Consider the following 12661-nt stretch of genomic DNA (forward strand, 5'->3'; position numbering starts at 1 on the left):
AAAGCCTCCCATAGGGCTCAATGGCACTCTGCAGCTCCAACCCGGCCCAAGGAAAGTCTCCCATAGGGCTCAATGGCACTCTGCAGCTCCAACCTGGCCCAAGGAAAGCCTCCCATAGGGCTCAATGGCACTCTGCAGCTCCAACCCGGCCCAAGGAAAGTCTCCCATAGGGCTCAATGGCACTCTGCAGCTCCAACCCGGCCCAAGGAAAGTCTCCCATAGGGCTCAATGGCACTCTGCAGCTCCAACCCGGCCCAAGGAAAGTCTCCCATAGGGCTCAATGGCACTCTGCAGCTCCAACCTGGCCCAAGGAAAGTCTCCCATAGGGCTCAATGGCACTCTGCAGCTCCAACCCGGCCCAAGGAAAGTCTCCCATAGGGCTCAATGGCACTCTGCAGCTCCAACCCGGCCCAAGGAAAGCCTCCCATAGGGCTCAATGGCACTCTGCAGCTCCAACCCGGCCCAAGGAAAGCCTCCCATAGGGCTCAATGGCACTCTGCAGCTCCAACCCGGCCCAAGGAAAGCCTCCCATAGGGCTCAATGGCACTCTGCAGCTCCAACCCAGCCCAAGGAAAGCCTCCCATAGGACTCAATGGCACTCTGCAGCTCCAACCCGGCCCAAGGAAAGTCTCCCATAGGGCTCAATGGCACTCTGCAGCTCCAACCCGGCCCAAGGAAAGCCTCCCATAGGGCTCAATGGCACTCTGCAGCTCCAACCCGGCCCTAGGAAAGTCACCATACCGAAGCTTGAATGAATCCGAAACTTTAGTACTCGTTGCGACAATACGATTTTATCGCGTTTTTTTACGCACAATACCAAAAAGGCACGTTAAACAACGTAAAAATCGGCGAAAATATGCAAGGTACGAAAAAGTCGCAGAAAACGCGAACGGTCTGATCAAACGAACGATCGGGCCGTTTGTGGATTGATAAATCTCCCCCTGTGACTTGAGGGGGGGTAGGTAACATGGGTATCACCTCCAACCTCTACATACATACACCTTTACCTTTGCCCATAATGTTACAGTATATTAAATAAGACAAGGGCTTGGGACTGAAAGGCCACAGCTTCAATAATAATTTATTACAAATACCAATGAAGTGCAATTTAACACATTATAACACTGAATATGTACACACTGTGGGCTACCTGTCATGCCGGCCACCCAACGGAAGGGGTCAGGTGGGCAAGTGAAAACAGGCAACTGGCTATAATCTACTTGTGGGTCCTGTGCTCACTGTAAGCATCGTCTCTACCTAGTTTGATGTAAATACACCCAGGTCTAAGCCCCCAACTGGCAATCATTCCCTGCCAGACCAGCGATGCCTGAATTGGAAACTACAAATCTCTTCAGTTTGGTGGAGAACCTAGGGGGCGGGTTTTCTAGAAGCAAAACACTCCCATTGTTGGAGACCTCCAATCAATATTCCTTGGAGATAATTTCATGGTAGTGGGGATAAAGAAAATGTGTTTTGAGATGACATGGGTCACATGGTGACATAACAGTCAAAGGACTGAGTTAAAGTTGCTGTAATGATCCAATTAAACATAGTGACAGGGGGTGCCATTGTGAGACATTTGAGTCAAATGTGCAGCGACCTCAGTAAAGAGAACAAAGCTCTCTGGCAATCTTCCATCCATGGTATTTCTCCCATCACAGTGTATCTACCAGGGCTACCAGCGCAGTATATCTCCCAGGGCAGTGTATCTCCCAGGGCAGTGTATCTCCCAGGGCAGTATATCTCCCATCACAGTGTATCTCCCAGGGCAGTGTATCTCCCAGGGCAGTGTATCTCCCATCACAGTGTATCTACCAGGGCAGTGTATCTCCCAGGGCAGTGTATCTCCCAGGGCAGTATATCTCCCATCACAGTGTATCTCCCAGGGCAGTGTATCTCCCAGGGCAGTGTATCTCCCAGGGCAGTGTATCTCCCAGGGCAGTGTATCTCCCAGGGCAGTGTATCTCCCAGGGCAGTGTATCTCCCAGGGCAGTATATCTCCCAGGGCAGTGTATCTCCCAGGGCAGTATATCTACCAGGGCAGTGTATCTCCCAGGGCAGTGTATCTCCCAGGGCAGTGTATCTCCCAGGGCAGTGTATCTCCCAGGGCAGTGTATCTACCAGGGCAGTGTATCTCCCAGGGCAGTGTATCTACCAGGGCAGTATATCTCCCAGGGCAGTGTATCTCCCAGGGCAGTATATCTCCCAGGGCAGTATATCTCCCAGGGCAGTGTATCTCCCAGGGCAGTATATCTACCAGGGCAGTGTATCTCCCAGGGCAGTGTATCTCCCAGGGCAGTGTATCTACCAGGGCAGTGTATCTCCCAGGGCAGTGTATCTCCCAGGGCAGTATATCTCCCATCACAGTGTATCTACCAGGGCAGTGTATCTCCCAGCGCTGAATCTCTCCCAGTATGATTTTACCAAATAAAGTAACAAAAGTGTCAAAGAAGATGGATGTGTGCCACCTAAAATATCTCCCCTCTTCCCCTCTCTCCATGGGCAGCTCAGAGCTAGACCATTTAACCACGTTCCTCTATACACGGCACCGCAGTCTTTATAACATCAGGTACATTGCTGTTTTATCTACTTGCTTCAGCTCAGTGTCACTTACATGTGGCTCCACTTTTGGACACAGTGGTGCTTACTAGAAAGTGTGTAGGGTTTGGGCAGATTCGGAATGTTTGGGCCCACAGATAACTGGACCCGCTGCACCCCTATTGATAGGCACACAAACTTGATATTGTCAGTCCCGATAATGAGGTATTCATGCTTGAACCAGGATATGGACTTGGTATTTCACTACAGTACAGTATTTAATACACTGTACTTCAATATTAAAAGTCAGGGGGATAGTGAGTCTTGCATCAAATCTGCCAAACATAACATAATTTAAACCCAATAGGGCTGTTCTGCCCCCAATAAGGGGTAATTATATCTTAGTTGGGATCAAGTACAGGTACTGTTTTATTATTACAGAGAAAAGGAAATTATTTAACCATTAAATAAACCCAATAGGATTGTTCTGCCCCCAATAAGGGGTAAGTATATCTTAGTTGGGATCAAGTACAGGTACTGTTTTATTATTACAGAGAAAAGGGAATCATTTAACCATTAAATAAACCCAATAGGACTGTTCTGCCCCAATAAGGGGTAATTATATCTTAGTTGGGATCAAGTACAGGTACTGTTTTATTATTACAGAGAAAAGGGAATCATTTAACCATTAAATAAACCCAATAGGGCTGTTCTGCCCCCAATAAGGGGTAATTATATCTTAGTTTGGATCAAGTACAGGTACTGTTTTATTATTACAGAGAAAAGGGAATCATTTAACCATTAAATAATCCCAATAGGGCTGTTCTGCCCCCAATAAGGGGTAATTATATCTTAGTTGGGATCAAGTACAGGTACTGTTTTATTATTACAGAGAAAAGGGAATCATTTAACCATTAAATAATCCCAATAGGACTGTTCTGCCCCCAATAAGGGGTAAGTATATCTTAGTTGGGATCAAGTACAGGTACTGTTTTATTATTACAGAGAAAAGGGAATCATTTAACCATTAAATAAACCCAATAGGGCTGTTCTGCCCCAATAAGGGGTAATTATATCTTAGTTGGGATCCAGTACAGGTACTGTTTTATTATTACAGAGAAAAAGGAAATAATTTTGAAAAACCTGAATTATTTGATGGAGTCTATGGGACATGGGCTTCCCGTAATTTGGAGCTTTCTGGATAATGGGTTTCTGTATAATTCATCCCATACCTGTATATAAAAAAGTTAGGTGGCAAGTCTTATAAAAACTAGTGATGAGCGAAATTTTCCACCAGGTGTGGATTTGTGGTGAATTTTCGCATTTCGCCATTGGTGGATTTTTTTTGCAAAACGGGCACAAAAATTTTAGTGCAAAAAAATTAGATTTTTACAATGCAAGTTCAACAATTTTTTTATGTGTGCCATTTTTTGTGTTTTGTAAATTTTTTTTTACAGTTTTGCGACTTTTCTGGCGAAGCAAAACGGGACAGATTCGCTCATCACTAATAAAAACCCACGAAAGCTCCTACTGTTGAAGAATTACAACTCCCAGCATCTCTCAGTAGCAGCATTAGTGCCTGAAGTGCATCTGTACTGACTGGGAATGCAGGGAGTTGCAGTTTCACAACCTCTTGTTCTATTACTACACGACCAGGGCTTTTTGTTTTAATGCCTTTGTTTGAAAGAAAAAAAACAACCCAAAATCGCATGAAGCAATATTAAAACCTTGTGTTCCTTTCAAATAATCATCGCTCAAAGGCTTCCCGCTGTGGCAGAAATTGAATTTGGAAAGAAGAAAAAAAACCAGACCAGAGGCGGCAATGTTGCAGTATTCACAATACTCCACAGACAATGTGACTTTATTCACAAATGAAGTTTTTACAGAGGTAGAACAAAATACTTTATATTTCATTTTTTTTTTGTGTGTGTTTAATCAGTTATATACATAGAAAGATTCTAAAATTCCTCGTCTGTACGGATAGGAAACAAGAGAACGGGTCACATACGGAGGTCTCTGACGCCGCCGATCCGCGGCTGATACACAGAGCATGCGCGAGTACCACTTGGAGTAAGATCTGCTGGTGTAACACGAAGTATTGTGTTTATTATCCATTATAAAAAAAGGAAAAGAAATCGTAAAGGGACACGAATGCAAAATAGAAACTCCGTTTTACCTGAAGAACACATTATAAAAGATAGTGCCGGAAGGAATGGAAGATATGATATATTGGATTATGGGTTTTGCTTCAACAAGATGAGAGAACTCTTTCTTTATATTCTGTAGATCCAGGGGCAAAACTGGGGTCCAAGTACCAAATGTGTCTGGGGGATACATGAAATTTATATACATGAAGGGGTATATTTATTATAGTGTGTAGGGCAGGGATCCCCAAGCTTTTATATCAAATGGAAAAAGTGTTGGGGAGCAACACAAGCATGGAAATAGTTCCTGGGGGTGCAAATAAGATTTGCCAATTTAATAGCCCCTGTGTGGACTGGCAGCTAGTGATGGGCGAAATCATTTGCCAGGCATGGATTTGTAGCAAATCTCCGCATTTGGCCATCGACGGATTGTTTTGTGAAACGGACGACAAAATTAATTGCGGGAAAATTCGCCACGGGACAAAAAATGGTTGCATGGGGCAAAAAAAATTGTCGTACGCGTAAAAATATAACACGCGTGTCAAAAAGTTGTCACGTGCATCCAAAAAAACACGCGCGACATTTTGTGCACTATTTCCGCTGTTTTGCAAATTTTTAGCCGTTTCGCTAATCTTTTCACAAGTAGTGATGATTGAATCTGTCCTATTTTGTTTTGCCGAAAAAGTCACGAAATGGTGAAAAATTAGCGGAACAGCTAAAAAAATATTTTCAATGCCAACCATTTTTCGCTAATCTTTCGATAGATATGGGAATTTTTCAGCGAAGCTAAAAGGGGCAGATTCGCTAATCACTACTGGCAGCCTATAGAAGTTTCTGTTTGGCTTTACACTGGGTTTTTATGCAACCAAAACTTGTCTCCAAGGCAGAAATTCAAAAATAAACACGAACAACTGGTTGGGGATCGCTGGTGTAAGTCAACATCATTGGTGATGTTGCCCATAGCAACCAATCAGCAGTTAGATTTCAATGGGCACCTACAAGGTAGAAAACAAAAGCAAAGATCTGATTGGTTGCTATGGGCAGCATCACCGGTGATGTTGGCTGACACACTTTAATAAATATGCCCCTAAGTACTTCACCCCTGAGGTCCCCATTGCCGTTCCACTTCCCGCTACGTATTTAGGGAGAAGCCGGGCCTTTATATAGTGCAGCACAGCCTTCTGATTTGGAGTGGAGTTAAATGGGCAGCTGATTTTGGAAGCTATGATGCAGATAATGGTATCGTAAGAAAATAGTCCTTATTTTGTATTGTGCTATATTGTGTGATTTTTGTTTAAAAAATACGGGAAAACATTTTTTGCTTCATATTTCCTACATCCATGGGCGTAACTAGGGTCCAAGCACGAAATGCGTGATGCGTGGATTTACTCAATAACCAACATGTATCCCTCCTTCTGTGTTAGATATACAATAAGTTCTTCACCCTTAAGTGCCCTATTACAGTTCCACACCCTGCTTAATAGTTATCAAGAACCCCGACCTTTCTATAATACAGTATTGCCTGTGGGTTTGTAGCAGAAAGATAACGGTGCAGTTGATTTTGAAAATATCTTTTAATATGATATAGACAATGATATTCTAAAAAAAATGTATTGATATTGTATTATTATACTACACTGAGTGATGGTTTGTTTTTTTCTCAATAAGGTGGCGGAACTTTTTTGCTTTATATTGCTTATATCCAAGTCCAAGTCCAAAATATATGCTTGGGCGACACATTTACCCTATATGTTTCTCTCCTTTTGTGTCAGATATACATTACGGGGTATATTTATCATTCTGTGTAAAAAGTGGAGTAGAGCATCACTGGTGATGTTGCCCAGGGCAACCAATCAGCAATTAGATTTCAACAGTTAGAAAACCAAAGCATCTGATTGGCTGCTATGAGCAACATCAAAGTGATGTTTTACCCCACGTTTTACACAGCATGATAAATATACCCCTAAGAATTTTACCCTTATGGTCCCCATTGCCGTTCCACTCCCTGCTACATATCTATTAGGAATGCTGAGCTTTACATTATACAGTATTACATATATATTATATATATAAAAGTATTTTCTTAGTATAATCTATATTATACTATTTTGTTCTATTATGTTGTAGCAATGGTATTGTAAAAAAAATTGTCAGGGGCAACTTAGCCTATTAGCTACATAGTTTGAGCTATTGGTAGGGTCGGACTGGGCCGGAAAAAACCCGGTGGGCCCCGCCGGCCAAGACCTTCTCTCCCCTAGGCCGCTGGTCTTCCTTCCCTTGACGAAATAAAAGCAAGTTTAACTTAGGCACGCCCAGGAGAGGGGGTTGGGCATGTGGTGGGGGCCCCTGCCGGGGGGGTGTGGTTATGGGGGTGAGGCAAGACCCCTGTGGGGGGTGTGGGGGGTGTGGTAGGGGCTCCTTGGGGGGTTAGGGGGGCAAGGCAAGGACCCCTGTGGGGGATGCGGGGGATGTTGTAGGGGCTGCTTGGGGGGTGATGGGGCCCCTGGGGTGCACCCCCCAGTCCGACCTTGGCTATTGGGGCAGAACAGAGGCAAATATTTTTTAAAAAACTATGGCTGCATAGGCCCTATGGCACACATGATGTTTTCTCTGCCCCTGTAAAAGAACCAGCACAGGATAGGCCAATCCGTACCCCCTCTGTTCCATGTGTAGCAATAGGAATGCAACAAAATTAGTCATAATTCACAAATAATACAATATACACATTTCTTAGAATACTAGTGCCATGATTAAAAAAAAAAAAAGGTCAACTGCCCCTTTAAATTTCTACTCCAGCTCAGGAGGCAATACTGTACTATATAAAGGTCTGGATTCTCAATAAATATGTAGTTGGGAGCGGAAATGCAATGGGGGCCACAGGGGCCAAAGACTTATGGGGATATGTAATAAAAGGCACTACATTTGCCCAGGAGCAGTAACGCATAGCAACCGATTAGCAGGTAGCATTTACTGGTCACCTGTTTAAAAAAACAAAACACCTTATTGGTTGCTATGGGTTACTGCTCCTGGGCAAACGTAGTGCCTTTTATTACATATGGGGGTTAAGGTTGTAGAAGGACACTTGCCATAGTCCTAAATCATAAGGAACGGTGAGATGCCCCTAAACCATTTTCTTACCCCATAGCACCTACTATATAATGTATGGGATGGAAGCTGTCACGTGTCTTTATATTAGTGTCCCTTAATGTACCTTGTATTAATGTACCTTGTATTAATGTACCTTGTATTAATGTACCTTGTATTAATGTACCTTGTATTCGTAATCTGACAATATTATATTTCTGTTTCCAAAGACAAATTCATTTAGGACTCCATTAACAGCACTGAAGAGTCTTTCCTAATAGGTTAATGGCAACATCCATTCTAAAAACTGTAAAAAGCAAAAATCATGAAAACTATAAACACTCTAAATTACAAAGAAATCGCTTTCTAAACCGATTACGCTGTCGAAGCATCTGAAAGTACAAAGGTCTAAAAAAATTCATGATTTATTTATAATGGCCGATCGACCATCGAAAAGAGCATCGTTTCAACCAGAAATCCTCGAAATAACCCCGAACTCCCCATATACAGTTTATATTGCTATCGCCCTCATTGGAAATATATAAATAGGTAGGTGAGCAATTACATTCATGTCTCTGGCTGTGTAATATAGCACAAACAACAGGGAACGGTCCCTAAAATCACTTCTATATACGAAGGGGCGGGGTTGGGGGCGGGGCTAGTGAGTACATATATTAGGACAATATATAATTCACAATACCAACAAGATTGCGTTTCACGTAGGTGAGTACTTTTCCCATTAGGGGGAATTCTGTAGCTCGGAGTCAGTATATGACAAGCTGCACCGGGGGTAAAGGTAAAAAGCAGACGGATATATTTCAGAATGAGATTAAAAGATGGAGATGAGAAGGTAATTACTTAAGCTTGGCAAATATCATGATAGCAAGAGCAAACAGGAGCCGGATGGGGCTGCTCTCGGTACTTCAGCAATAATCCACATTTGAGCTGCAAGATTCTACCATTTAGGGTCAGGTTTGTCTAATTCCCGGTGCAAGTGGTTGCTAACCAATCACCATCGACTTGACTTCCATTCATTGTGTGTTCACTTTATAGAACAAAGTTAAAAATGCACACATTAAGTATACCGATGGCACAAAAGCCCCCTGTACTGTATATACTGTAGCTCATTAAAAGCCTGACCAACTATGGCGTCCATTTGTAGGGTTCACAGGGAGCTTTAGAATGGCCTTAGGGCTAAACCAACCTATAAAGCTAGTTAAAGCACTATAATGTTCATAGGGTGTATGAAGAAAATGTATATATGGCTAGACCACCCTGTAGCCTGTAACCCCGTAGCCAATTATTGAGCTTAGCTCCCCTGCTAATCAAAGAAATTTCATTGGGCTAGACCAACCTATGGCTAGTCACAACATTAGACTGTTCCTCCCCCATAGCCATTTAGAGCAGTAGAACGTTCATGGGGATAGAACAACCTGTAACTATTTAGAACATTACAATGTTCATGGGGAAATTATCACCCTATAGCCAATCAGAGTATAATATGTACATGGCTAATCCCAACGATAGAACGTTCTTTAGACTAGATCCCCCTACAGCCAATCAGAGACTGTGTATTGGACAAGACCAACCTATGGATAGGCACAGCATTAGACTTTTTTTCAAGTACGATCCCCCTATAGTCAATTATAGAATATAGGGATAGACCAACCTGTAGCTAGTCAAAGCATTAAATGTTCATGGGGATAGATCACCCTACAGTCAATCAGAGTGCAAAATGTACACATGACCAGATCAACCAGTAGCCAATCAGACAATTAGAATGTTTTCAAATAACACATTCATTGGCCAAGAGCAAGAAAATGGTTGAAAGCTCCTCTATCGCTTGCACAGTGTTTGGTGGGATACATCAATGGCAAACATTCTATCTCAAAAATGATGCTTCAATGCTGACATTAGCCTTCTTTGTTGCCATTTTTCCCCATTGCTGGTAAAAAAGTCAGGCTCATTTACCAACACCGGTAGAATTTGGACCTGGTCAATAACCCCTAGTAACCAATTAGCGGTTAGCATTTCTCAAACAGCTTCATGTAGAATAATGAAGGCAGAACTGTTATTGGTTGCCACGGGTTACTGCCATTGGGGAAATGTGATTAGTGATGATAAATGAGCCACATTGTATTGTTGGAATGCATTTTTTGGAATGTCCAGCCTGCAGCCTAACAGCCATTATTAGTCCTACATTCCTTCATCATCAGCTGAAATGGAAAAAAGGCAAGCGAGCTATAACTTTACACCAAACTCTTCCTACGGCAGGGTAATACCCTTATTTAATGATGGAGGAGAAGCCTTGGGAGATACTGGGTCATTTCCTAAATTCATTACTAGTATATTATCCCTTCAAATAGCAGTCGTAGCCGTGGGCCAGCAGCTCAGCAGTAACTGTTCCAAACCAAAACCGGTTGGTAATATTATGAATTGTTAGCATTACATTTGAAATTATTTAATTAATAACTCTTCAACAGAATATATATATAATTATTTTTTTTTTGCCCCTTCACAGCGCCGCATTTCGGGCCCAATCATCTATGCGAATACAGTACATGGTACACACCAGATCACAATTCCAACAACATTTACAGAGACTGACAGGTAGAGGGGGGTGAGAAAAAAAATCCACTGGGATTCTTGCTGAGGTGAACTGCTCATTGTGGCAGGGCCTTCAGGATTGCGTTCACTTCCTCCGCAACTGCCGTCAGCGCAAATTCAAACTGCTCCTGTAAAGCAAATGGTAAATATGAGCAAAGTCCTCTGCATAGTGTTTTTGTCGTTCATCAAAACCAATCAAAACCTCAGAAACCACCCATCAACTCTCTCCATTGTTCCCTGTAGAAATTAAATTGTAAACTGGAAGATCATGGCTTCTTCTGGAATTTTTGGCTGGAACAACTGAGCAACAGCAGATATTTGCCTGTAAGTATGAAAGTATTTAATGTATTTGTGGGAGTCAATCTCTCGTCTCAAGTAAGGTTACTGATGTATGAACTCAAGATCATATCACTCATCCTGATATAGTTCCAGGACTGTCTAGGACGGCAAACAGGAATTTTGCCTGAGAAACACACCTTGGCCTTCAAGGTGGACTTCAAAGAATTCAAATATTAAAATCATGTCAAATATCATTAAAAATCAAATATTGTATCAAGAATGGCAAATAATTATTCACTTCAGATCTCACCTAACTTAGCTAACAGGCCACCCCATTCTCCATTCACTGCTCTGAGAACAGTATAGGACAGGGATGGTTGTCAGAACAGAAAGAGGAGACCCGAAATGAAGGCCAAATTAGGATGATCCACCTCTATGGCCATAGGTTAGTTGATAGGGACATTATAATAAAGTTCAGCCCCTTCAGTTATGAGTTGGCTGATGGGCCCAAGAAACCTTCTTATGAAGAGGTTATAATTTCCCTTTCGATGGGCTGATGGCCCCTAGAAACCTACTTATGGAGAGGATATAATTTCCCTTTCGATGGGCTGATGGCCCCAAGAAACCTACTTATGGAGAGGATATAATTTCCCTTTCGATGGGCTGATGGCCCCAAGAAACCTACTTATGGAGAGGTTATAATTTCCCTTTCGATGGGCTGATGGCCCCTAGAAACCTACTTATAAAGAGGATATAATTTCCCTTTCGATAGATGGCCCCAAGAAACCTACTTATGGAGAGGTTATAATTTCCCTTTCGATGGGCTGATGTCTTACGATCAAGAAACAGAATGTATTATCCCACTTTCACCTCTTGGATAATAACACTGCCCTGAGAACAGTATAGGACAGGGATGGTTGTCAGAACAGAGAGATGTACCAGGAGACCTGCAAATGAAGGCCAAATTAGGATGATCCACCTCTATGGCCATAAGTTAGTTGATAGGGACATTATAATAAAGTTCAGCCCCTTCAGTTATGAGTTGGCTGATGAGCCCAAGAAAACTGCTTATGGAGAGGTTATAATTTCCCTTTTGATGAGCTGATGGCCCCAAGAACCCTACTTATGGAGAGGTTATAATTTCCCTTTCAATGGGCTAATGACCCTAAGAAACCTACTTTCGAAGAGGATATCATTTCCCTTTCGATGGGCTGATGGCCCCAAGAACTCTACTTATGAAGAGGATATAACTTCCCTTTCGATGGGCTGATGGCCCCAAGAACCCTACTTATGGAGAGGATATAATTTCCCTTATGATGGGCTGATGGCCCCAAGAACCCTACTTATGGAGAGGTTATAATTTCCCTTTCGATGGGCTGATGGCCCCAAGAACCCTACTTATGGAGAGGTTATAATTTCCCTTTCGATGGGCTGATGTCTTACTATCAAGAACAGAATGTATTATCCCACTTTCACCTCTTGGACAATAACACCTGGAGAATGTATTTCGACCTCATCTAGATCAACATAGAATGGGGGCTTTCTTGCACACATCCCAATGGCTTCAGAATGTAACTTTTTAATGCATTTAAATGTAAAGAAACTCAAGGAATTCCTAATTCCTTTTTTGGTGCAGTTCCAGAACTCTAGATAATAAGGAACGTTACGGTGGATCAGAGCAGCTCCAAGAAGAGAAAGGAACATTAGTTTAAATGAATGACACACGCAGCTATCAGTGGCTATTACCATCAATCAGTTTGATTGAGACATACTAAAAATGTATCTAAAGATTACCTATCAAGTGTGTCTTGAAGCATTAATTCCACGCTAAAATGACTTAAGCTGATATAATGGGTTCTTTAAATCTGGCAGTAAGCAATGGCACTGTGCTAATAAGCAGCGCGTGTGAAAGGCTGAGACAGATTGGGGGCAATGTACTATAACACCTCCATTCACATTCATTAAATTAAGGTGCTACATAAAAAGGGTGCTGGGGAAAATTAAGTTGA

The 12661-nt window shown here is 42.4% G+C and overlaps 1 protein-coding gene across 1 annotated transcript in view; it reads right to left on the reverse strand.

Moving 5' to 3' along the window:
- Nucleotides 1-4361: 4361 nt before the first annotated feature.
- The window catches only part of ptprn2 (protein tyrosine phosphatase receptor type N2), a 620616-nt gene continuing 612316 nt past the window's right edge, over nt 4362-12661 (reverse strand). The window contains exon 23 of the mRNA XM_002935174.5: nt 4362-10501. Coding sequence (XP_002935220.2) covers nt 10430-10501 — 72 coding nt within the window. The 3' untranslated portion in view covers nt 4362-10429. The remainder of the gene's footprint in view (nt 10502-12661) is intronic.

The sequence above is a fragment of the Xenopus tropicalis genome, chromosome 6 (assembly GCF_000004195.4).
Source record: "Xenopus tropicalis strain Nigerian chromosome 6, UCB_Xtro_10.0, whole genome shotgun sequence".
NCBI classification, from domain to species: Eukaryota; Metazoa; Chordata; class Amphibia; order Anura; family Pipidae; genus Xenopus; species Xenopus tropicalis.